The sequence below is a fragment of the Enhydra lutris genome, unplaced genomic scaffold (genome assembly GCF_002288905.1).
Source record: "Enhydra lutris kenyoni isolate GAN:26980312 unplaced genomic scaffold, ASM228890v2 scaffoldscaffold25, whole genome shotgun sequence".
Classification (NCBI taxonomy): Eukaryota; Metazoa; Chordata; class Mammalia; order Carnivora; family Mustelidae; genus Enhydra; species Enhydra lutris.
Genome location: NW_019154109.1, coordinates 333,407 through 359,859, shown reverse-complemented (window position 1 = coordinate 359,859; position 26,453 = coordinate 333,407). Strand labels below are relative to the sequence as shown.

The 26,453-nt window shown below is 46.9% G+C and overlaps 1 protein-coding gene across 7 annotated transcripts; it reads left to right on the top strand.

Annotated features, from left to right (window-relative positions):
* Positions 1-2: 2 nt before the first annotated feature.
* Positions 3-25,725, top strand: LOC111150996 (6-phosphofructo-2-kinase/fructose-2,6-biphosphatase 2). Of its 7 annotated transcripts, none has more exons than XM_022508678.1 (16): positions 3-913; positions 2,092-2,202; positions 7,662-7,787; positions 8,298-8,394; positions 8,814-8,880; positions 9,010-9,084; positions 9,438-9,494; positions 10,396-10,520; positions 12,642-12,849; positions 13,342-13,488; positions 14,251-14,355; positions 15,115-15,244; positions 15,998-16,060; positions 16,490-16,554; positions 17,194-17,373; positions 18,041-18,504. In XM_022508678.1, exons 2-16 carry the CDS (start codon positions 2,112-2,114, stop codon positions 18,110-18,112), a joined length of 1,608 nt encoding a protein of 535 aa, XP_022364386.1. In that variant the 5' UTR covers positions 3-913; positions 2,092-2,111; the 3' UTR covers positions 18,113-18,504. The 7 variants fall into 7 exon arrangements, 6 of the variants coding, with proteins under 6 accessions (XP_022364386.1, XP_022364388.1, XP_022364387.1 ...); XR_002640831.1 differs by lacking the exons at positions 17,194-17,373; positions 18,041-18,504 and adding exons at positions 22,449-22,545; positions 23,749-23,809 and having other exon boundaries at positions 6-913; XM_022508680.1 differs by having other exon boundaries at positions 2,092-2,199; positions 17,194-18,087.
* The last annotated feature ends 728 nt before the right edge of the window (positions 25,726-26,453 follow it).

Here is a 26,453-nt window from a genome sequence, read left to right as displayed (position 1 = left end):
GCTCCAGAAGGAGACACTAGTGGAGCTGTTCCTGAGGGATGAATTTAATCCCCAGCTGAAGGAGGCATAAAGACATCTCTGAATTTCCCTTTTCCAAGAAATCCACATTCCTTGTTCTTTTTCCATCCTGGATCCGAAGAAGCACGCCTGCATGGAGTGGGTTTATCAGCAGAATCAAGCATCATCAGAAGGGCCTGGGGGCAACGTGAGAAGTTCGCTGGAAATATGCAGTCTCACCTCTACTATAACAGCCTATGTCTACCTCTAAGTTATATGGAAGCTTTGCCTCTTTTGACTCCTTTTGTGATCCAATTTTTTTGCTGAAGCTATGTTCCTTTTTTTGTTTTTCGAAACTACCCGAACAGATGGTATAGCATAGGAGGTAGGAGCGAGGATAACGGCGACGAGTAGAAGACCACTGGAGTATGCGGATGGGTCCGGGATGAAAGAGTAGTTGATTTTCTGAGGCTACAGTGTCTGGCCGATGGGTAGGATGCAAACAGCTAAGGTGTAATCAGCTCAAGTACGGTGGTAGCTCACGTTAGCAACGCACCACCTTCTAAGGTTCCCGTTCCAATTTATGGATCTAACAAGGTCCTTTGAGATTCAGGGAGGAAAGCGTTAACCTCCACAACGTTTCAGTCACCAAAATGTCACATCCCCTCTACACGTCTGTCGTCCACTCTCGCGAGAGTATGAAAAAAAAAAAGTACTGCATTTTATTAACCCCGCCCCCAGCCCGATAAGTTGCCTAGCAACGAGGCAACCAACCTCCACAGCGTGAGGAAACTTGGGAGCTTGCGATCTTCAGGCTTCGGTTTCTTCCACCTTGGCGAGCCAGCGTCAGCGATTCCGATTTGAGCCCCGCCCCAGGGAGTCTGCGGGCTCCGGATTGGCGGATGATTCTCTCCAGGTGAGGACCGACGCCAGGGTGGCGGAGCCTGACAGGGGCACGTGATTTGCCGGCTACTGGTGTGCGGGGCCCGGACCACAGTGTGTCAGCTCCTGTCCGCAGCCTAACGGGACGAGTGCCGGGGCCACTGTCGGGAGGGAGCTTAGGAAGGATCGTAGGGTGAGCGGTGGCTGTACGGCGCCTGGAAGGGCCGGGGCGGGCGGGAGGAGGGGGCCTGCGTACACCCGGGTGAGGTGCGGGGTGGTGATTCTTTGCAGTTTTCGCTCAAGTGCCGGCATTGCTGGGAGTGCGGACGTTCGGGCACCGGGAGCGACGTCTGGTGGTTGGGTTGGAGGATTTGTGTGGTCAGTGGAAGAACAGTGCAAGGTCCTTGAAGCAGCAGGACCTTCGGTCCTCACGAGCCCCTTGTCTGGGTGCGCGGCGTGAGCACAAGGCTATCCACCCCGGTTCGAGTCAGGACTTCTTATTCAGCAGGTGACCTTGGGGAAGTTATTTACCACCTCTTTGCGCCCCAGTGTTCTTACAGACTGCGAACCGAGGGATAGATGGGAAGAGGGTGCAGGGCAAGGGCTTGAAATGAGAACACTCGAGGAGAAATGGTGATACGCTAAGGTCGTCACGGGGTCCAGTTACAGTTTTTCCTTCAGGGAACATGTTTGGGATTTCCTCACTGCTCCCATATCTGCCAGGACTGAATTCCTGCCATTGGACTGCGGTGACTTTATGATAATGAACTCGATCTGTTTGCAACCCACCTCATCCCCCACTTCTGCCAATACTCTTCCCAGCTTTTTAAGCCAGAATCTGAGGTCAGGAAGGAACTTGGATAAGCCACCTGATTTGATCAAACTTAGCTCTTCAACCTGTAAATTGGATGAAAGTAACAGTGGTAGCAGAATATTACCTATGGAAGGATTATTAGAAGGATTGAAGGAGCTAATTTATGTGAACCTAACTCCTAAGTCAGCATTAAAAAGGGAAGGTTCTACTGCAACTCAGTCTATAGATGAGGAAACAGGGCTTGGGAGGCCTATCAAAGGGCATGTAGCTATTAACTCTGAGCGAAAGGGCTGGACTTGACTCTTGGCCCAGGATTCTTTCATTTCTACTGCACCTGTCCTCTTCACTGAGTGTTTGGAGGGACGTCTCCTTCCTTACGTTCCTTTTGTCCCTTTCAGACATCTCCCGAGGAGCTGCCATGTCTGGGAATACTGCATCTTCATCAGAACAGAACAACAACAGCTATGAAACCAAGGCCTCCAATCTTCGAATGTCAGAGAAGAAATGTTGTGAGTCTGGGGAAAGAGGAGGGGCTGCTCCCTCCCAGGATTTTATCTTAGGAGTATAGTTGTAGTCCTAGACTTTGATGTTTGGTGGGAGTGAGAGAGAATTCTTTGACATGGGAATTTAAAACCAAGTCTACAAGGGGAATTTCTTGTGTGAAACAAGTAGGCCCCGTGAAATGTCTGTCACTGGGGCTAGACTGCAGGTCTTTAACTATCTCGTGGGGAAACCTGCGCACTCGACTGATGTTGAAAGTTACCCACTCAGTGATTAAGGCAGAGTGGCAGGCGCAGGAATTACTTAGGGCTGATACCGTTAACAGTTTCCCTTTACCTGGGGGGCTACGTTTTTGTGAAGGTGCGGCTCACTGCAGAAATTGCAGGTAAGAGCCAGTAGGAGTTCATTTCGGCAGGCCTCTGGGGGAGTTAGGTCTGCCAGCTGACCTCTCACTCTGACTTGGGCACCCTGCTCTCCCTCAGGGTTAGCCTTCGCATTTTGCAAGGTGTTTTTCCTGCAGGTTCATTTCTCTAGGGACAGGTTTCACCAGAGCCTTTCCATGCCGGTTCTTTAGACAGAGATGGCAGGTGGGTTTGCAGAGAAATGAAGCATCATTTCTTCTCCCCGGGCACCTGCATTCCTAACCCTCATTGTAGCTCGTATGGGCAAAAAGTTCTGGGCAACTGGCCCCTACAATTTTGGGGGAACCTCAAGGAATGCTAACCCTTGCCCTTGCTTCCAGATGCACTTTTCCTGTGGAGCCCCGTCAGTCAGTTCTCACTTCATTGGTCGTGTATATAGGAGGTGGAAACAGCCAGCCAGCGTGAGACCTGGAATCGTGTCATGTTCAAAGCTTTCCCCAGAGTCTTGACCTTAATGTTATATCCTTGTCAGTCTCATGATTAATGATAATCTCTTTTCATCTAGCACTGATGAAGCTTGCTGGGCTTTGCGTGGCAACAGAGGCAGCTTTTTGGATGTGATACTGGGGTTGGCACACCTGTGTGATTAGGGTCTCCTTTCTCTGCCAGGGCAGGAAGCCAGGTACCGAGGAAGAGTATCCTATGGGAGATAACTAGTATAGCACGATGTTTGAGTGCAGCCTTGGAGTCAGACTGCCCGGGTTTGAATCTTGGTTTTACTCCTTCCTAACCATGTGCCTTGAATAAGATGCTTATCCTCTCTGTGCCTTAGTTTGCTTATTTATAAAATGGGATACTAATATTATCTTCCCCTAGAGCAATGTGAGAATTAAATGAGTAAATATAGGAAAGCACTTAGAAGAATGTTTATAGAGCTAAAGTGTATTTTAAGCCCCTGGTGACTTTTCATTGCATATAAACGGAATTATACTGTAAAAGTTATACTGTGAGCTCACTATTTATAAGAGACCTATGAAAAATTAGATTTTCAGTAAAGAATGTTTTCTCCTCTTGCTCGACAGTATCCTAACCCAGATTTGAGAGCACTAAAGCGAGGTGCATTCATGTTATTGGGACACTTGATCCAAAAGAGTACAGAGAGCAGGTGGCGACACGGGCTGCACAGAGCCCAGCATCAGCTGTATTCTCCAGAGAGACCTACTCCATGTCATTCAAACTCTTCTGCAGTTTTTCTGCCTTGAGGGCTCTCGCTAGTCAAGGAGGCAGTAATCCCAGGTCTCCTTTCTATCCTCTAGACTCTGCACTCTGATTTCTCCTCTCTAAGCTCCACTCTCTTCTCCCCTACTGGGAGCATGGGGTGGGGGATTTGTCCTGACTCCATCATCATTCATTTACCTGCCCCCTTCTCTTCTCCCCTCGTGGGTTGGACTGGGAGACTGCTGCAGCCATAGTCAAAGGAGAAATACAGTCGTGAAGATACGTGTTAGTTTATTTCCTTCTCTCCATTGCCGGCCCTTATGTTGGAGCAGACTCCCCTGCCCACTTCGTGCTCATACCCAGTGGTTGCTTTATTAATAGCTCAGCCACTATCCCCTTGCTGCCAATTACACCTGTGTTGCCTGGCTCCACTCTGGGATGTGCCCGAGCTGGAGGACTGGAGAAGGACTTCGGGGAACCAGAACCTCCAAAGGAGCATTACTGGAACTTCAGCTGCTCCAGGGACGGGGGTGATGGGTGGTTGCTGGCCTAGGTGCCTGTAAGGTGCTCAGATGACCGGTTTCCGGGCATCTTAAAGGCACCTCAGGAAGTAGGCAGGTGGGGACAGGGGTGAGTGTGTACATGCTTTTCTTTGTTTCTTTTATCCTTTGAGATTTTGAGTAGGTCTGAAACAGACAAGCTCTCATGTGCTTTTCCCAATTAGAAAAGCAATACGTGTTCATGAAAAATTCAAACAAAACAGAGAAAAGTGAAAAGTAGAAAAAAAAAAATCTCTCACAATTTCTCCTGTCCCTGTTAAGTTTATTCTTCGCAATATCTCCTGGTGTATTCTGTTAATGAAAATAGGTTCACACTGTACATATTCTATTCCACTATTTTCCTCTTTTTTTTTTTTTTAACTCATTATATTGTGGAGGGCTTTTTTTGGGGTGTGTCTATAAATCCACATTTAACTCTTTCTGCGCAGTATTGTATTCTATGGATATTCCAGCCTCCCCCAGTGGACAGTTGCCCTGTTTTAGGTTTTCCACCATCACAAGCAATGCTGCAGGAGCGTCCTTGCCTATATATCTTAGCGTGTTTGCACTAGCAGCTTTTCCTACAGAAGGAATCAGAGGAGCTCTGTGTTGATCAACATTACGAATTTATTCTCCTAAAAAGTTCTGTATTGGTAGCTACTTTTAATATTTCAAAGTGCATGGATAGAAATTGGGCGTTGTCAGCTATAGGTGCACTGGTTTACTAAAACATGAATTTTCTCAGTGTTTAGCCACAGAACTTGGATATTTCATGCCTGTCAGACAAATAGCGGGAGATAATTAGCAGCTTTATGACCGCTGCATATTTAAAAAGTATTGGGCCTATTTAGAACAAATTGTGGAAGAAGGCCTTGTTCGTGAAAAGGCTGGGAACAACTACTACTAGTACTACTATGCTGGGAATCACTACTACTAGTACTACTAGTACTACTACTAGACCACCTTTCAGGATTAGATTAGAGAATTTAGTCATACTTATCACAACACTCCCTTGGCCAGGTGCTGACAAGAGCTGGTGGCTGGGACTGATGGGGCAGTCTTGAAACCGAGAGTCAGGTCAGAGCCCTGACCTTGACTTTGTACTGTGTAATTGTGGGCCAAGCTCTTCACTTCCCTGGGTTTGCGTTTTTCTGTTTGTAGGAGAGAAGTTATCAAGCCCTCAATTCCTCTAAGTATGTTCCTGAGGGAGAATAAGTTTAAGATTGAGAAAGTGAGTTAAATCTTTGTTTAAAGAAGGTAGGAGAGAATTTCAGGATTGAAACAGCTCTTCATTTTATGCTGAGGGATATGTTACATTGTCTCTGAAATTAACCAGCTTGGACTATCTACTCTTCAAATTAAGGTGGTAGTGGTTTTGTTTTGTAACAGGCAGGACAGAATGTTCCTAATTTTGTCAACCCTGCGGGTTTGAGATAGGAAGTGTGTTTTAGTTTTGTACTCTGGAACATGAGAAGCCCAGAGGTGGGAGGTGTGGTGCCTTGGGGTGTCCTTAGAGACCCCCGTTTTCTTTTGCTCTTAGCATTCTCTGTCCAGTTGGGTAAACATGCAGCAGCTGGTCCCCTGCTTAGCTTCAGAGCAGCTTCCAAGCATCAGTTCATTTTTAGCTTTAGGAAGGGTCAGAGGACCTTTGGGGGAAGCGCCTAATGGGCTGGAAGTTGTGGACAAAGCCGCCCCAGAAGTGTAGGTAATGAGGCAGATCATGGGGGATTAAGCAGAGCGTGGTGCTAAGCTGGAGAAGGTGAAGACTCAGGAGGATTTTACTACTGAAAGGCGAGCAGCCGTATTCAGGCGGACCTGTTGAGGGTCAGCGATCAGGGGTTCATATCAGCTGAAGTTGCAGCCCTGCCCTTGTGCTCCCTATTTGGACACAGATGAAAATCACTTATCTTGCTCCTTGCCTGCTTTGGAGAAGTCCCTGCCCAGGCCCAGGAATTGTCCATGTGCTCAGTGGGTGAAGGGCTAAAGGCCAAGTCCTCTGGCCCCAAGTCTGGGCATCCACTCCTCCCTCACCCCTTGGGGCCACTCTTTGGTTTCTGGGTACTTCTTGCCCAATACCCCTAGGAAACTCTCTTCCTTCTGAGATCTGTCCTCTACCCAGGCCCTTCTGCTACTTCTCCAGTGAGATCTGTTGAAAGGGACTTTCCTATGCAACTACCTGTTTTACTGAATTGTTTCTTAGCCTTACAGGGCCACCTTGTCCCAGAGCCGAGAAGCAGTGGCACCCAGCAGGGCCCCTTCCGGAAAACAGTGTGGGGAAGTGGAAAGCAAAGGTGGCTCTTTCCATTTCTCATCCCTGGGCAGGCCCTCCTCTCACAGGAGCTTGCAGAGCCTGGGTCCTCCTACCCAACGTCGGTTGGGTCCAGTCCCCAGGGAAGTAGCTGGCAGCCGCGGAGACCCCGTCCCACTGCTCCTCTGTGGCAGAATGGGCAGGGAGGAGCACGCCCCTATAAGCAAGCTGCGGAGGGAGCACGGGCTCTGGCTTCTAGTGCCAGCTCTGCTGTGACTCGTCCCGTGTCCTTAGGCAAGTCACCTGACCTTTGATTGTCCAGTTTTCCCCATCTGTCCACTGAGCCCTATCTCCATTCATGAGCATTCCTGAAATAAGTTTCGTAAGGAAGGACGGACCAGTGACTGTTCCTGCTTCTGAATGTGTTGGTTTCAGACGGCCGTTGAGGCCTGCTGGCCGGGATGCCTTGCAGGCTAGCTTTACCGTGAAGCTTCCTGAGGGGCCTTGTCAAAACTTGTGTCAAGTAAATAGGCTTTGCCACAGTCTGAATCTCACTGTGGTTTAGAAATTCGGACTTAAGCTTGTGTCCTGAGCACAAAAGCCAAAACAGCTGGAGACCAGGCTCTTTTTATACTGGGCAAGCTAGCTCTTGCCCATGGCTCTGAAGGGATAGATGGGATCCTTGTGATAGAGTCTCTGTTGGACCTTTTGTAGCTGGCTCATCACTGGAGAAGTTCCAGGCCTAAGGTGTGCCTCCACAGCTATAACGTTCTTGTGTTATTAGACATTCTTATGTTAAGGAAGGTACTGTGGTTCTTATCTTTCTAATCCTTTCCACTTTTTCCTCCACGCACCTCTGTGGAAACTTTGCATGTGTGGGGAAGTAGTGTTTTGGTTTGGGTACTTCTTGGAAATTTACATGACCTTTTAATTCTCTTTTAGGAGATTGGACTGATAGCTCCTCTATATGCCATCCCAGTCTTTGCCTGGCTTTGCTGAGGTGTAGAAAGATTAAATGAGGTTATTAAATGATGTTACTAGCCCAGTGCACGAACCTTCCGCAGCTCCTAGCCATTCCGTTCTGTTCTCTTTCCCCCTAGCGTGGGCATCTTACATGACAAACTCCCCAACTCTCATCGTTATGATCGGCTTGCCGGCCCGAGGCAAAACCTATGTATCCAAGAAACTCACACGGTACCTCAACTGGATTGGGGTGCCCACCAAAGGTAGGTGCAGGTTATTTATTCCTTGGGAAGGGAAATGATTAGTTCTTGGGCCTCCCAGGCCTCCGGAAGACCTGTTCTCCTTGGCATCGTGATTACGGTGTGCTCCTGGCAGAAATAGTGGTAGATTCCTGATTTGCTGGATTTATTCCCTGTTTACAGACTTGTTTCCTCTTGGCCTGGGTAGACTGGCCTAGATTTAACAGCATGCCTTTGATGGTATAGGGCTTTACCTCCATAGAGATTATCTTGTCTAATCCTAGCAGTATTCATGTGAAGTAGCCAAAGTGGCTGAGGAAATTGAAACTCAGACAGTTTAAGACTTGTTCAAGGACTAATACGTCTGAACTTGAGTCTAACTTGACTTTTAATCTGGTATCATTTCCAACATGCCATGGTTCTTTTTTTTTTTTTTTTCCATTTCCTTGGCCACCCTGACATTAGACCAAGAAGTCTCCTTTGGTGGGGCCTTTGTATTTTTTCACTACTGAAGGCTATTGATGTCATCTGCAGTGTTTAATCTTGGGGTATATCGGCGTGAAGCAGTCAAGTCCTATAAGTCCTACGACTTCTTCCGGCATGACAATGAGGAGGCCATGAAGATCCGCAAGTGAGTCTTCCTAGGCCTGACCTCCCGGCCTGCTGTTTCTCTGCCATCACAAGACTAGATGTGGCAGGGCTCGGTTTTCCTTTCAGTAAATATCCTCTGGGGATTTTAACAAAGGTTATTTGGCGGACGGGTCATATTGGCTTGGGTAGGTAGAAGAATAGGCTCAGGGAGAAGTATGTATGTTTAGGGTAAACCTATAGAGCGATACTTTATATGCGTGGGGAAGGAGAAAGATACAGGACAGTCTAAAAACCTCAGTGGGGAAGTTGGAAAGTCTAGTTAGGGGGAAATTTTGACCCCTGGGAAAACTTCAGCGGGAAGGGATGTGACTCCTCCCGCAACCCAGCTGTTCATGTCTCTGGCTGTGCCTGCACTTGCTTTGGCACCATTCTCGCTGGTGTCCTCTGTTCTCGTGGCAGACAGTGTGCTCTGGTGGCGCTGGAAGATGTGAAGGCGTATCTCACTGAGGAGAGCGGGCAGATCGCGGTGAGCCTTCCCTGCCTCTTCCCCATCCTGATCTTCGCCCAGGAGACTGCACAGCCTCCCATTGGATGTGCCTTGGTGGGATTCCAGTTCTCTCGGCCCCCTCATCTGCTTTGTGGCCTCTCTCCCCAGGTGTTCGATGCCACCAATACCACTAGGGAGAGAAGGGACATGATTTTGAGCTTTGCCAAGGAGAACTCCTTCAAGGTAGGGTTTGGCTCCCTGCTGGAGGAAAGGGATGAGTGGAGGTGGGGAGTCAGGAGGGACGTGAGGATCTCTTTGACTGGTGAGTGAGGACAGGCTTGGCTGTCCTTTCCTCTCGTGGGGAATACCCCCAGTCCTTGAGTGTTTTCTTTTAGGTCCTCTCTCAGCCCCTTAGCCTGTATGTCCAAGGCCCTGGGGATGTGGTATTTTTCAATGAAGAGGCCTTGAAGGCCACTTTCATGAAAGAAAATCCTGGGGGATGTGGTGGCCGTGGTGGGGCAGGTGTGAGCACAGGCTGTTAATGAGCAGCCTGGGCACTTTGGACTCATTTGTCACTGCCTTCTCTCCCTGGCCAGGTGTTCTTTGTGGAATCCGTCTGCGATGATCCTGATGTCATTGCTGCCAACATCCTGGTGGGTGACACGCCTGCATACCATCACCTCCCTGTCCTTTCTGCCTCGTATTGTGTGTGGGTGGGTGGGTGAGCGGGGAGAGTCAGCTGGGCAATGAAGAAAGAAATAGTCACATTCCACAGTGCAGGGTGATCTTTTTGATCTGCCAGAGCACCATTTCATACTTCTACAGTCTTCCCTTGGGAGAAGAAACTGAGGCTCTGAGGGATAAATTTAGAATGAGCTGTTGAATGGAACCCAAGACTTAGACCGTGGCTTTGGCCCTGTGTTCTGGGTACCAGCTGGATGCTGAGACCTAGGGCTGTCCTCAGAGTAGATCAGCCCCTTCACTCTCTGTCAGGACCACTACTAGGAAGGTCATCTGTCCCACTACCTTTACACTCAGGTCAGTGCTGTGTGCACTGAGTACCTTGTGCCCTGTATGGTCACGGTATAAACCAATGCCCATTTGATGGGTTGTACTGTGCTGTGTAGACATGGTGTCATGGTAGTGCTTTCCTAGCAGTGTGGGACTGTGAAGCATCTAAGAAGGGACATCTGGTCCAAGTCAGGCATGCATCAGATCAAGCACCCTATTCTAAGTGGTCGTACAGAGAAATTGAAGCCCATTCTGTGTTCCCAGCAGGGCACATAAAGGGATTGGGGCCTAGGAGTAGTTTGAGTTATGTGAGTGCCTCAGTCCTTCAGCCAAGGGCAGGCACATGACTGCCCAGTTGTCTTTCCTTTCTTGGTTGCCAGGGTCACAGGACAGGGAGGGGGCACTCAGTGAACGGGGATTGCCAACAGCTCCAGTGAAAGGGCCCTTCTATGCACTTCCTTCTCTTTATTTAGCATCGGCTGTTTGCAGGAGGGCTGTTAAGGGCACACCTCTGACCAGGCCCTACTCTCCCTATGATTCTAGGAGGTAAAGGTGTCGAGCCCTGACTACCCTGAAAGGAACAGGGAGAATGTGATGGAGGACTTCCTAAAGAGAATTGAGTGCTACAAAGTCACCTATCAACCCCTTGACCCAGACAACTATGACAAGTAAGGTTTAAGGCCATGGTTTGAAGGGCCTGAGGCAGGGGTCTTATTGGAGAAAAGGGCCTTTCTCCCTCTGACCTCAAACTTTCCTCTGACCACCGGACCTGTCATGTTTGCGTCATGCCAGAGAAACAAGAGTGGATTTGTAGCAGCCATGTAGGCTGCGTCTTACACTTGAACAGTGAAGTATTTTTAGCATCAGTTCTTCCTTTCTGTTCTCTACAACAAGATTTCTCAGTCTCCACATGGCTGACATGCTGTGCTGGCTAATTCTTTATCATGGCCGTCGGGGGCTGCCTGTGCACCGTACGATTTGAGCAGCACTCCTGGCCTCCACTTACCAGATACAATAATACTCTCAACCTGCGATGAGCCAGAATGTTTTCAGACATTGCCAGGTGTCTCTGGGGAGCAAAATCAAGTAGTTCTAATCTAGGATGCTGTAGGATATCCTTCAGAGATGTGTCTTCGGCTTTTGATCAGTTTTTAAAGTTTTGTGTGTGTGTGTGTGTGTGTGTATACATTCTGTAACACATCTATTAGTATATAAGTATTTTTATATTACAGAGAAAAGAGTAACATAATATAGAAATATGTTTACATAAACCATAAGTTACATGTATAGATACATATATGTTATATGTATATACGACGTATATGTGATGTATATATATGATACATATAATACAAATAAAGTAAAAATGTGTAACAGACATGAAAATATATGTGAAATATGTATATGTATGTGCATACATATGTATGTGTGTATGTATACATATATATATATATAAAGCATGTAAAGTCCTTAAGAACATGCCTGGCTCATCAGAAATGTCTGATCGGTGCTAGCCATTATCCCTGGGGTAGTGTCTGTTGGCAGTGTGGTATGCAGTATGGGTTAACTTGATGTGCCTGAGGTATAAGAGCCATAGTAAAATGTCAAGTCCATGTTGAAGAAAGGTGTGTACACACAGAAACCTGGAGAATGTGGCTACATAGTTAACAGCTGTGTTTGAGTGAGATAGAGCCCCGCGGCCAAAGAGATGGCAAGATAAATGTGCATAGCTCACTGTTCCATTGTTAGAGGTCTGCTTCATGTTTGAGTCTTTTTTTTTTTTTTAATTTTATTTATTTATTTGTCAGAGAGAGAGAGAGAGCGAGCACAGGCAGACAGAATGGCAGGCAGAGGCAGAGGGAGAAGCAGCCTCCCTGCTAAGCAAGGAGCCGGATGTGGGACTCAGTCCCAGGATGCTGGGATCATGACTTGAGCCAAAGGCAGCCGCTTAACCAACTGAGCCACCCAGGCGTCCCATGTTTGAGTCTTTAAATTCCTTCAAGTAGATTGCCCAAAATGTTTGGAGGTGTTCCTTAATATGGAGATTGAAAACCACTGTTGTAGAAATGGTGTAATTGTATATTCTTCTACATAGAAGTCCTATATAGAAAAACATTCTAGAACAATGTGTGTGTGTGTGTGTGTGTAGATAGTATTTCTGATGGTAGGGTTTGGTTGATTTTTATTTGCATCATTCTACCTTTATTTGAAAATTTTTTGGAATAAGCATTCATCATTTTTTAAAAAATTAAATTCAATTAGCATTGATCATTTTTACAATGAGAAAAATTGATGAGGCAACCACTGCGGACGTACCTCTGAGAGAGGCATGATTAGGCAGGTGCAGGGGACCTGTAGAGATCTCTAAGGTTCTGCTGCCTGCTGCCCTCCCCACCGGCAGTGTCATTCCCCGGCCAGCTCTTGACCTCCTTGGATGGGGGTTGTGCTTCTCACCAGACTCCAGGGTTAGCAAAATTGTCAGGTCACCTCGTCAAACCCTTGACGGAAAGCCTCGATTTTTCATACCCTACTTCTCTACACTACTTGGCACAGTATAGGCACTGAAGAAATGGCAGGCTGGCTGGAAGTTTGGGACATCTTACTTCATCTTGGGTCTGAGGTGTGATGTGTCTCTAACCAATTGGTTCCTTAAATGTGGGTTGGCTCTGACAGGAGAGGAGGAAGAGCTACCTCAAGCCCACAAGTAATTATGGGAATCCTTCCCTTCCCGCTCTTATATCCTCAGATTTTCATTCCCAGGGATTCTCTTTTCTCCTTCTCTGTCCCAGGGATCTCTCTTTCATCAAGGTGATAAATGTGGGCCAGCGATTTTTAGTCAACAGAGTCCAGGACTACATCCAGAGCAAGATAGTCTACTACCTCATGAATATCCACGTGCAACCTCGCACCATTTACCTTTGCCGGCATGGAGAGAGCGAGTTCAACCTCTTGGGGAAGATTGGGGGTGACTCTGGCCTCTCGGTGCGGGGAAAACAGGTGAGGCGCCTGACAGCCGGCTGGATTTCCCAGGCTTAGAGTTGGAGAAAGAGCATGGTAGAGGGCATCTCTCTCTCTCTCTCTCTCTCTCTTTTTTTTTTTTCCCCCGAGGTCATCTCTCTTATCCCCTTACTTCTTCCTCAGTCCCGCTGGGGCTGCGGCTGTGGTTTCAGATAATCAAGCAAACGCTGAAGACCTCCTCTTGTCCACCAATTCTGGCTGTGTTGTAGTGTGGTAACTTGGAACCCCTCCTGCTGTTCACTCAACTGTCAGATATTTATTGGGTGCAACTTGTGTGCCGAGCACAGCAGAGGATGCTCCAGGGGAAGTTCATTTCCTCTTGGGTTTATCAGAACTGTGTAGCACCTTTTGGATTTTGACCGTGGTCTTACACGTTCCTTATAGGCCAAGTTAGCAATTGTGTGTGTGTGTTTATATGTGCACATGCGCACGTGTTTGTCTCCTTTTAAAATTTTTAATCTCTGACCCCAGTTTGCCCAGGCTCTAAGGAAGTTTCTGGAGGAACAGGAGATAGCAGACCTCAAAGTGTGGACAAGCCAGCTAAAGAGGACTATCCAAACCGCCGAATCCCTGGGTGTGACCTATGAGCAGTGGAAGATTCTGAATGAGATCGATGCTGTGAGTAGGAATTCTGATGGCTACAAAGCCAGTAAGTCTTATTCAGGCAGGAACTCTCAGAGATCACAATACGGGCAGTTTTATCTAGAAAACTAGAACTACCAGGTAGTAGTTCTAGTCGGGGGGTGGGAACAATTGCATCCTAGTTAGGGTTTCCTGCATGTTTGAGATCCTGTGCCAGGGACAGGCCCAGACCAATCTGGGACCAGCACCTCTGACATCTGGGGACAGTGCAGCTCCATTTTGTTCCTTTGGATATTTTTCTCCCAGGAAAAAGAAATAGCTAACAACTCACTTCTTTAATTTCTGCTTAGATCGTTTGTCAGCTTTTCTGGAAAATTCCTTTCCAAATTTTTTCTTGGCTTTCTCTGTCCTTGAGCACAAAAGCAGGCATTTCTTTTTCTTTTCTTCCTCTGTACCTTTTTATGCTTTCTGCAAGAATTTTCTAGTCCCTTCAGTTTCTCCTCCTTTTCTGCTTCCTGTTCCCTTTAACCTACTGACTTTTCTTGGACCTTTTAACTTCTCTGAAGTAGTTGTAGCAAGTGGCAGCTTAAGCTCGAGAACCCACATCCTCTGTGCAGTGGCCCTCCCCCTGCCCGTCCCAGCCACCAGGGCCCGTTGGTGGCACTACAGGCCAGGACCTAGCACAGTGCTGGGCACGTAGTAAGAAGCCAGGATTCCTTAGTGTCGCCTCCGTTGTGTGTGTTGGGGTGGGGGCGTGTGTGTTGCTCTCCCTCCTGCAGCCGGTGTGGCTCCCTGCAGGGCGTGTGTGAGGAGATGACCTATGCGCAGATTGAGAAGCAGTACCCAGACGAGTTCGCGCTTCGAGATCAAGAGAAATACCTGTACCGGTACCCTGGTGGGGAGGTGAGATTTCCCCTCAGGTGGGGCGACTGCCCCAGCAGAGGCTGGGGGTTTAGCTTTAATTTGGGGAAAGGATTAAATGGGACGTGTTGGGTCTAGAAAGGGTAGTCAAACCATTGTGTTGTTTTGTCCTCCGACTTTGGGTCACAGTGTGTTTAATTCAGGTTAGTTGAACATCTCATTAAGATCTCCAGGGAAAAGGTGACAGGATGTCTTGTATGTTGATTAATTGTAGAATCAGCATCTTCTTTTTTACTTCTTTTTTTCGTTCCACTCTCTCAGTCCCACCCCGACCCAAGCAGGTATAGGCCCCCGAGTCAGTCTGTGGGGTGTGAATGACCTCCCTGTCATCTTGCGCGTTTGAGGCTGTTCTCTGGCCTGAGGGCCTTCGTAGTCTAGAGCCATGGGAGGCCCAGGTAACTAAAACCAATGGCAGAGGTCCAGGAAACCCCTCAGAGCCTCTCGTTGCCTCATGTGCTGCCTGTTCGTCTGTGGGAAGGAAAAAAGACACAGGCTGAGTTTACATTTCCTCTTTTTGACCTGTAGCTTTCTCGATCTGAATGTTGCTCTTGAAAGGTCTGAGGATTCTCAAGAGATCATGGGGCTGGGGGGTGTTAGCAGGCGACACGAAGTCGCTGACCCTCCAGGAGGAAAGCCAGCTGGGGAAGAAGGAGAAGTAGCCTCCTGACTCCGGAGCCAGCCACTGACTTGGCTGCCAGCCTGTGCCTGGCCCCCTACCAGTCGGCTTCACTTCCCCCACAGTCGTACCAGGACCTGGTACAGCGGCTGGAGCCTGTCATCATGGAGCTGGAGCGTCAGGGCAACGTCCTCGTCATCTCCCACCAGGCTGTCATGCGCTGCCTGCTGGCCTACTTCTTGGATAAGGGTGCAGGTGACATTTGAGGGAAGGGCCAGGGGACACATTCATGGGGAGAGGGCTGGACTAGGGGCGGCACAAGGATCCCGGGCAACAGAGCCTCCCCCTCTTCCCCTCAGAGTGGGGTGCATTCTTCAGACAGCAATATGGGGCTCCTAGCAGCCACTGGGCCAACTACTTGCTGAATTGACCCCTCTGGTACAAAAGCCCCCAGTGGAGAGTGGCCACTGCTGGAGCTCCTTAATCCTGCTTGGCTAAAGGGCCAGTGTTCAGCCGTCCCTCCTGGCAGGATCAGAAAAGTGGTTGAACGTTCGCGGCTTGTTATTTGACTCCAAGGAGGGTGGTGTCTTAGAAGCATCTTCATCCTTTGGATTCATCATAGGACAGTTTCTGCGTAAAGCCATAAGGAAGTTGCTGGCTTTTCTGACCCTTCCCTTCCCTTCCTGATCTATCTGAGCTGCTGGGCAGCCTGCACGTGGGCCTTGGGTACACCCAGGTGGCCACGATCTTCCCCTCCACTGGGTGCTGGCTACTCCTGTTTTGCCTGCATGGAAGGATCTAAAATGGCTTGCTTTCCTTCCTTAGCCTCTTAGTAGCGTGGGCAGCTTCTTTGGTGACCGTCCTATTAATTGTCTCTGGTTTAGGGGAGGAACTGTACAATTCTACATCAGGGTGGAAAAAACTCATGAGCTCCTTAGAGTCTCCCGCTAACTTGACCTTAATCCATAGTACTAAGAGACGTCTCTCACCTGGTCTTTCTCTCTTCAGATGAGCTACCATATTTGAGGTGTCCCCTTCATACCATCTTCAAACTTACTCCTGTGGCCTACGGTAACTATGATCTTAGCAGCGGGGCAGGAGGTGGGGATTGAAGAAAGTCTGGAAGTTCAACTTTATCATCCCTGTATAGCAGGGAGATTCCATCAGTGCTTTCCATTTTTAAAAGGATGTATGGGGGTGCCTGGGTGGCTCAGTCAGTTAAGTGTCTGCTTCAGCTCAGGTCATGATTTCTGGGTCCTGGGATTGAGTCCCACATCAGGCTCCCTACTCAGTGGGGAGCCTGCTTCTCCCTCTGCCCCTCTCCTTGCTCATGCTCTGCATCTCTCTTTAATAAATGAATAAAATCTTTAAAAAAAAAGGATATATGTATATATTTAGGAATATATACATTCTTTTATGGTATGTTTTCCATACTGAATCTAAGGAATTTTCCTTGGAGATTTTTTTCCTGAAGGCTTTCTCTTTCCTCTGCTTCCTCAGGATGTAAAGTGGAAACCATTAAACTCAATGTGGAGGCTGTGAACACGCACCGTGACAAGCCAACCGTAAGTACTTTCCCCAGATGAACATGCAGGTTCCCTGCCACCTTGAGTCTTTGAACCTTTGACATCACAAGACTGGGGTTTTGTTTATGTACAAAAGGGGAACATATCCAGAACTCATGTCCTATGTAGTCTGCTTATTTCCAAAAGGAAGAGATGTTGGAATTATTGCTTTTTAAAATTAGTCCTGCTTTCATGAGTCTTAACCTTGAAAGTTGGCTCCTGGAAATCCAGTTAAATTTGGGAAACGTTTGGCCGAAGTCAAATATAGATATTCCCCTCACCCCACCCCCGGGAGTGCTCCCTTTAGAAGTAGGACCCAGAAGAGCCTATAAGGTGGGGTCAAGAGGTATAGGGTTTATTTCTAGGTCTGTCCTGATGACCTGTGTGATCTTAAGTAAGCCCCTTCCTTTTGTGGGTCCTCCTTCCTCCTTTGGAATAAGATGCTCAAGGAGCTGCTCCTTCTACAACCCTTTAGCTTCCTGGGACTAGGGCTAAGGCCATGGCCCATGTCTTAGGAGAGACTGTCTGCAGAGGAACAGGAGTGGAGGAAACTGTTGTGGTTACAAGCATTATTTAACCTTTATGAGTGAGCTTTTGGCTTGGCTTTCATTTGTGTGGTGTCCCTCCATTTCCAATCAGAACAACTTCCCCAAGAACCAAACCCCTGTAAGGATGAGAAGGAACAGCTTTACGCCTCTGTCCAGTTCGAATACAGTAAGGCGTCCAAGAAATTACAGTGTTGGGAGCCGGCCCCTCAAGCCCCTCAGCCCTCTCCGTGCCCTGGACACGCAAGAAGGGGCCGACCAGCCGAAGACCCAAGTCAGCATTCCGGTGGTGTAACCGTGTGTCCCCTCCAGGCTTGGCCTCCTGCCCTTGTCACTAAGCACCAAGGAGTCATTTAACTTTCAGCCCCCACCCCCAACACCCCACCATGGATCTTAACACAGAACGTGAGCTCATGTGTTTCCAGACCAATCTTAGCGGTTCTCCAGAGTGAAACATGTCCCCCCACCCTGGGGCAATTTGACCAGCGGGTGTTTTAGGACATGTCCTCAGTTGCAGTGGTCTGGAGGAGGAGGGAAAAGGATACACTCCCCTGGGTGCTTAGCATAGCTGGGTCTGAGGTTAAGCCTGCCGCATAAACTTGGTTCTTGTCCCTGATGTCTAAACTCCTCACATCCTTGTGTTGGTAAAGTGGGGGGCGGGGTGGAGGGGGAGACAGAGCCCATTTTTCCTTCACCTTTGTCTCTTCGAGGTGTGCTTTACTCACAGTCCTTACTTGCCTGCTTTGTTCCCCCCTTGCTCACTTGCCCTTTGGACCGTCCAGTGTGATGCATGGCATTGTCTTCGTGGTTTCTGTTGAGGAGGGAAGGGGTGGTTGGCGAGAGAGCAGTCTAGGCTCTGTTGGTGCTCTCTGCAGGGGGCCTCAACGGATCCAGACTGGGGGAGCTTTTTTTCTTTCCCCTCTCCTTTCCTCTCAAGCCAGGTCCTGAAAGGGTCAGCCCAGGCTGCAGACCATCCACAGATGCTCTGGGGCCTGCAAGTGGACGTAGGGTGAGAGCTCGTGCCTCCTCTCACGAGAGCCAGTGCTAAGTCTGCGAGGCTCTGGGGGACTTGGGCCCGAGGATGTGCGAAATATCTCGGTTGGTATTATTCACTTCAGGAGCGAGACATGGATCTTTCTGGCCGCTGTGGAATGACGTTTAGGAGAATAGGACGTTCTCGAGCTCTTGCAGGGCTCTCGTAGAGCAGGCATGTCTTTTGTCACTGGCTCCCAGCTTTGCCAGCCACAGCACCTTTCCTGCCGAGGCCAGTGACCTCTGGGATTATTTAGAAGGACAGAGATGAAAGAGTCACCACTGACACTGGAATTGCTCAGGGCAAGTGGCAGAGAAGAGTTCACTAGAGCTTTTTATTTTCCTGTAATGTTCAACATTCTCCTCTCTACCTTAAAAAAATTTTGCATGAGCAAAGTTGTGTGTGTGTGTTGTTTTGTTTTGTTTTTTTCCCCTAAATGTGGAAAGACCTGGCCATGAATTTACTCTCCCTCGCTGGTGTATTCTTTTATTTCATGTTGGTGTCCAGGAGTCTTTGGGACCCTGAGGGGTCTAGCTCTTAATTATCTGGAATTGCCTATTCACTTTTGTCATTTTATTTTCTCTGTAGGGATAACCAGGAAACATTTAGAGCAGAGGATTCTTAGCTCCTTGGTGCCCCCCCCCAGTTCTGTACATAAAACATGAATATATGTGCAGTTTTCTGAGAGAGAAGTCACTTTGCTCATGATGGAATGAGTCTCTACCTTAAAGTTAGCAATTGTCTTTCGGAGGAAACCAGCGAGAGCAAGTGACCTATTTGCCAAGGGTCTTTTTGTTTGGTAATAGAAGACCTTTTCTCATGGTTCTTGTCCGGGAGCACTCATTAGAAACCTCTGTAGAATTTTCGAAGCACATACATGTTCCAGTCCACTCCAGGCTTAATACGAACTCAAAACCTCTGGACATGTATGTGTTGAAATAACTTCCCTGAAGATTCTGATTCATATTCAAGGTTAGCTGTGGGGAGAAATACTTGGACTAGTTCCTTGGACAGATCATCAGCCCAGGAATTCTGAATTCCTTTTGGCTCTGAAAGGACAATTCTCTAGAGTTAGACGTCTGAGCAGGTGACAGTATTACAACATGTGACCCCCTTGAAGGCAGGCTGCTGTGTTTTAGAGGGTTACTCTGGGTTCTCGTTCCATCTTTAACTTTCTACACTGCAGGGTGATGTGGAACAAGTCGCTGGGTGAGGAAGTATCCTCGGGTAATAGCTGGGAGTGGTCAGCGCTCCGGATAAAGGCACAGAGATAAAACCAGTAGGATATAAAGGTTATCATCACAGGCAGCTGACTTGTGACCTTGAGTCCTTCATTCTTTTTTTTTTTTTTTAAAGATTTTTTATTTATTTATTTGACCCAGAGAGAATGAGATCACAAGTAGGCAGAGAGGCAGGCTCCCCGCTGAGCAGAGAGCCCAATGTAGGGCTCCATCCCAGGACCCTGAGATCATGATCTGAGCTGAAGGCAGAGGCTTAACCCACTGAGCCACCCAGGCGCCCCCCTTCATTCTTAAGTCCCAAGTAGAGTAGGACATCACAGTGTTTCCGGTGGCTGCTTGCCAGCTTCTGGTCCTCAGTGCGTCTAACCTGCTGTTCCTGTTTGGCCACTATATTCTGGGTGCATGGTGTCTTTGTGGGAATTCAGACTGGGTGGGGGCGCTGATGGTGATTGGGTACATAGAATTGGAAGAAAAGGTCGTTGCCCTGAAGAAGGTTATTTTTAGAGACAGGGTATATAATTTAGAATAAATGAATTTTTGTGAACGAGCAACACATTGAGTCTGTAACTGTGGGCATTGAAGTGGAGTTCCAGATTCCTTCAGACTAAAGGGGGGGGTGGCAGGTGAGAATCCTTCCCCTCCCAGTGAGAATGAGATGTGGTCTAGGTGGCATGTGGGGTGCTTTTACAAGGTGGCTTCATCTAACCTTCCTTGGCTGGCAGCACCCTTAGCCCAAATGATTATTCATCCCCCCCACCCCCACCATGCGCCATAAGAATCATTCAGAGCTAAGGAATGACAAGCAGGAGCATTTTGATCCAAAGACTTTGGATTTGGGCTGTGCATATTCTTAGTGAGAGGAAGATTTTCTAACTCATGAGCATTGGGTTATCCTGTTGTAAACCGCAGCCGGAGCCACAGGTCCCCGGGATGTTCACTGTGGCCCTCAGCCTGCTCCTTACTTTGCCACTCTCCCCCTGTGCTAGTTTGCTTCTCCCAAAAGAGGAGCCTGAGGTAGTCTTTTTAGTCTCGGGGCACACAAGAAATTAGAACTTGACTGTAGCATTCTTCAGTTCTAGAGCAGGAGCCCTCCAGAGAAGTTTCTGCAGGAAGAAGCCAGGAGGATACAGAATGGCATAGAGCTCTTCCTCCGAATTTTAGAGAAGTTCTACTTTCTATCTTTTCTATCCTCCTCTTCCTTGCTTACTGAATGTGTATTGGTAGCATCCGCACATTGCTGTAGTTATGTCTGTGTCACAGATTCTACAAAGAAAGGATGGATTCCAGAGCACCTTTTGCTAAGGCTTTTGGTTTCATTGTGGGAGAAATAGGTGAAGGCTTTAGTATTTCATCTATTAAATGATTTAATTTAGTAAATGGGGAGAGGAAAATCCCTGTATATTTTATTTTGTTGCTTGGAAACCGAGTGATGAATTTTGTGACACACGTGAAAGAGGAATCTGAAGCAGATTTAGAGAACTAGCTTCGCTTGTCTCTTAATCCTCAAATTAGAATTTCCTTCTTATTAATCTGTATTGTCTTTGGTTTTGTCTTGATAATGGGATTGTTTTACATTCAGCTGCAAAGCAGAACTAGAAAATCTTAAAAACATGCATTGTGTAGGGGTCTGCCCTATCTTACTGTCTCTGGGTTTGTTTGTTTGTTTGTTTCTCCCCCAAGGAGTTAGAATTAGGAATACGTGTCTGCGTTCCCAGGCTGAACGGACGAGTGTTTCCTTTGAGGTTCTGGTGTTCCTCTTTGCAACCCACAAATGGATCTGCAGAAGCACCTGTATTCTCAAGAAATGTGACATAACTTTGAAAATAAATCCATCTTACAGTTTTTCTCTGAGTAGGAGGTCTAGGTTTTGGAGAAATTCATTGGTGCTTGGGGTAGCGAAAGGAGAGAGGGAAGAATGTCTAATGATGCAGAAAACTATACTATATCTGTGTTACACAGACTTACAGACATTCCATTGTTTCTCCTGAGTTCAGAAGCCATGTTGTTTTTGTTTTCAAGAAATTTGCTCAATTTACCCAGTTTTCCTAGCACGTATTTTGACATGGTCATGTTTTAAAATAGTTTAAAAAATATCTAACACTTGAGCCAGGTTGTGACATTGGCAGGATGGATCTCTGACTTCCCAGAGAGGTGATTCAGTCATCAGAAGTATGTCCAGGAACTTAATATGGATGCATAATGTCCGGAAGACTGTATCTAGCAGCATCCACATGCTTACCGACTGGCAGGCCCTGGGCGAGTCTGTACGCTGACTGACTGACTGACTCCAGTAGGGTCTTGCAATCTGACTGTCTTTTTTCTAATTGTACCAGTTAGTAATATGGGCATATTATTGTAATTTTGTGTCTGTTGCATGTGTCCTACAAAGAAAGGAAGTAAACACTTTACCTTTTTTTCAGGGGGAAGTTCTGTACTTACCGATTTTTAGTAGACGTTTCTTTTAAGAGTAGCAGCCAAATTCTCATCATTTTGTAGAAAATAAAGGTTGAACTTCACTTCTGTGTGATATTTTGTAAACTTGGTGAAGGAAATACCTCCTCAAAGCCAGAAATTATTACCTCTACCTGCATTCATTCTTCCCACTCCCCCACCTCTAGGCAGGATTTCCCTTTCACTGTCTGCTGATGAACCTTCTGTGTCCTCAGCTTCCCTGTCACAGGATAGAGCAGTGGCTAATGCTGCTGTTTTCAGTCTGCCGTGGGTTTGGCTTTTATTCATAAAATCTAATAAATAAAAATGCAAAGGAAATTTTGCATTTAAAAATTGATCTTAAGAGTTGGCAAAGGTATTCTTTCCAGTCAGCCTTTCACTGGGGATCTAGGACCAATATTTATCAACCCAGTGTTTTTGTACTTGAATTGCTTGTATACATTTTCTTTTTATTGTGTTGAAATAACAAAATCCACTCGTTCTGATATGGTGATGGTTTTACTGTGGCAAGAGCGAAAGACTGATCACCAGCTGTGCCCCTTGGAGGGGGTTGGAAATGGTTGAAGGGAATGGACTGAATTGGGAAGTCATGTACTAGAGTTATGCTGCAAATCGATTTCCTAGGCACAGCTCTGGTGAAAAAGGAATGTGAGTCCTTACCAGCATTCTGATTTAATCTGGTGACATTGATATCAAAATATGCCACTCAGAGCCACATAAGGTGTGTATAACTGTATTTGAAATATGCTTTTCTGTGTGTGTGTGTGTGTGTGTGTGTGTGTGTATAGAATTGGTAAATAAAAATGTTGAGTAACTTGAACCTATCAGAAGGCTTCTGGGTTTTTTGTTTTGTATTTTGGGTTGTGTTTTCCACCCACTCCCCCTACCTCCAAAACGGTCTCCTGCTGCTCCATGATTGGGCCTCAGAGGAGACAAAGCCCGTTGGCCGTGCGATGGGAGTCCTTGGTGTGGGCATGGCTCTCTTCCACCACCTTCTGGGAAAGATGGGAAGGACATTATGGAAGGCACGTGAACTGTGTACTTTTTGGCCCCTCTACAAGAATTAAGAAAAAATTACCTTTGCCCGAACCGTACTATGAATCCCGTTAACCACATGTAACTCATTATCATAAAGGAAAAAGTATGGAGATCTCTTAGAATTTAGTGGGCTGTTCCTTCTAAAACATGACCCACCTGTTTCTAAAGAGCTTACCATCAACAGAATGAAAAGGCATTTAACTTCTGGGACAGGAAATACAGGTGGAACTGTGTCACCACCTCACGCCTCATTCGTGTCAGCCCGGCAAAGAGCTGGAGCTCCTTAGACATGCAGCCTCTGGGGCCTTGTCACGGGGTCCCTGAATTAGAATCGCCACCTTAATAGGATGACCAAGTGATTCCCATGCACAAACTGATGCTTGAGAAGCACTCCTCTAGGGGGAGGAATTCCTCACGAAACACTCGGTCTCAGTTTATGGGAAATCAGTTTATGATTTGTGCTCTGACGAATTTCAGAAGGTCTGGGATAGCTACAACCGTAGAGACCCTCCTCAGAAGCCAAGGAGCCCCTGACTGCAAAGCCATTTGGTCAGCATGGTCCTTTGGCTGATAGTAGCCTACATGCTCTCCTTTTACCACAGGATTTCCTGCAGCTTCTACCTCCTATCTTGGGTGTATAGCTTAGTGCCCGGTCCAACATGGTTACAAGGGTCGGTTTCTCAGGGACAGGAGCCTGTGACTGTACTGTTGGAGTTTGGTAAAGGGTAAAGGGGTGTGTGCCCACACAACCGAGGGTCCGTCCGTGCATGTGTGCAGAGGTGGGCCTGTGGGCAGTGGGGAAGCAGCAGGTGGGTGGGGGAGGGGTCCTGCTTTACTTTGATTTGATTCTGGCAGTGGCATAATACTTTCTCTCTCTGGCTCGTAGGCAGAGACGGGGTTGGCTGTGCACAGGCACTCTTCGGCGTCCCTCACACCGCTTTGCTGATGATGTAAAGGTTGAAGCCAGACCCCTCCAAGATCTACTTCAAGGCTGTTGATGGCAGCCCCACGGGGGCTCTATCAGGAAGTTAAGCTGGGATTGGACATTTGAGGCCACCAAAATGAGGCCTGGAAAAAACATTACATTTCTTCCCCTCATGCCTAATGGGAATACGTGTTACACGGGAAAACTTAAGTCCCCTGTGCCTCAAAACATCTAACAGCCCAACCCGATCGGTTTGTATGATCTCTTTGCTGGGTGTGACCCCAGTTGGCCAGTCTTGTTCCTTTTCAGCCTTTAACTTCTACCTGCGATTGTATCCCTGGCTGCCTCTTCTTTTCTGGAACGCAAATGGCACCTCTTCAGACTTGTTTCTGAGTGAGAGGGCTGCACCACCATGAGCCTGTTCTGTGCTGTAAGAGCTGGTCTCTGCGTCCGTTCCAGCGAGCAGGCTAGAGGACCTTATATATATGTTAGCCATCCCTTTTCTGTCACGTTGGAAATGAGATAAATTCAGCAGGTGAGTGGAGGGTATCTGAGAAATTCAGTCCCTGTAATGTCTTTTCAGCGGTGGTGGAAGGGCAGCGTCAGCTACCTTTTCACAGAGAGAAGTTTTTCCTTGTTCCAGGCCCTGTAAGGGCAGGATCTGACTGCAAGACTCCCCAGAATGGGTCCCTGTCTTCAAAGTACCCTTTTCCGAAGTAGCTACTGTATTTCCTACCTGATGCTGCGTCCCCTCACAGCGGCAGAGGGAGGCGTCATTCTCCAGTGGTTGGGAATGAGGGTTGGAGAGAAAAGTAGGGCGCTATTGACAGGACCTGAAGAAGTGAAGAGGGTTCCTTGGGAATCAACTGTACCAGGGAGTTTTTGCTTCAAACCAGGCTCAGGGGGCATGGCTTTCTGTGGGGTCTGTCACTATGATGCGGTCTCTATGAAAGCTGCGGATGTGGCTTCGAGAGCAGCTGGTCTTCTGATGCCTGCCTCTTAGCTAATTGTCTCTAGTGGGGTCTCCTGGTAATTTATGTAGAACACTGGGGTGGGGGGTGGGCAGGGGAGACCCCAGTCTTTGAGGCATCTATCATTTGGCTTCCAGTAAAGATAAGCCAGGTAATTCTCTAGATCAGTGTGAATCTCTGTCAATGTGATTTTGATGTTAATAGTCCAATTGAGGGTATAGAAGCTCCAGAAGATAAGTATCTTACAAGCAAAAAAAATTTTTTTTAAAGAATAGTAAGTTTTTTAGCTTTTTAAATAATTTTTCCCTTTCATGCAGATACCCTCTTGCTGGGCAAGAGGGTAAGTAACAAGAAAAGAAAGAAATGCATTTTTTCCCCAAATGGTTCTTTTATACTGTGGATGATATGGGGTTCCCTTACCTAAGATGTGATGAGCTGGGCTGCGGGCAGTTCAGCATCCCGGAACCAGGAGCTTATTTTATACGCACAAAGCTGCCTTCAGAAAGGCTCCTGACTCTGCTCTGTAGCAGAGGATTTTCATCTGGCCTCTCTGAGCGTGCAGAACTGTCACTATTTTGTTGTTTTGCTGCGGTTTTCTTTCTGCATCTAAACGCAGTGTCTGTTGATGATCAGATAATGTTTTTACTTATTTATTCATTCATGTGTGATATTTTTAAGTCCCATGTGAGTGTGAGTGTTTGCATGTGTTTGATCAGAATGTAAGATAATTGGTGTTTTTTGGTAGAAATTGAGGTAGTTTGAGATTTTAAATGTGATGTCCATAGTATTACCTTAAATTAAATTTCTAAGGTCTAGGTGTCTGTCTTCTGTAAAAGGATGGCAACGATGTTAAGGCACGGCGGATTTCTTTTGAGTACTTTTTTTCTCGTTGATTTATAAGTATCAACCAAGAGATGCATTTCTCTGGAGAGAAGTTTATCTCCTGGATAAATAAAATCATGCTAAAATATGTCAGTAATCTGTATTTCTTTGTAATAAGAAATATAATAAAAGTTATTTTTAATTTAAAGATATAATTAATTTTTGAAATCACCACAAAATGGGATAACATTTGGTACATTATACATATGCAAAATGTTAATAACATCATGCAAAATGTCTTTGAAACTAACTTCTTGACAATGATTCTCAAAATCTTAGGTCATATGTATATTTCCAGCTAGCGTTTGAATTGGTGACTCCTGCCTTTATCAAGTTACACTGGCATTTCAAAATGATATCAGTGGGATCATTATTGCCATACACTATTAATTAAATGAATTAACAATGAATTTGTTAACAAATCTTTAATGATCATCAGTTGGTTGTTATGCAGTGAGTAAAACCCAGTCCTTGTTCCCTGTCCTTAGAAAAGATCTCCAAGCACTTTTGCAGGTGTTAGTCTTACCCAGCCATCAAGCCATCATTTGTAGAAGGACAAGCACATCTGGGCTCATTCTTACTTCACAAATAGGTGAATGAACACCCTTATTAAGTGACTTACCTTGACACTGATGGAGTTCTTGTCAAAGCCCATACCTCAAAACAAGGTAAATGGTAAGAAGTGTAACAGTGAGGGCCCAACAAACATATAACATGCTTTTTAAAATCTAGCTAGAAACTTCATAAAGATACCAGAATTAGAATGACTCCTTAGAGAGTGCTCCATTGTTGGGTGACGGTCACTATTTGGCT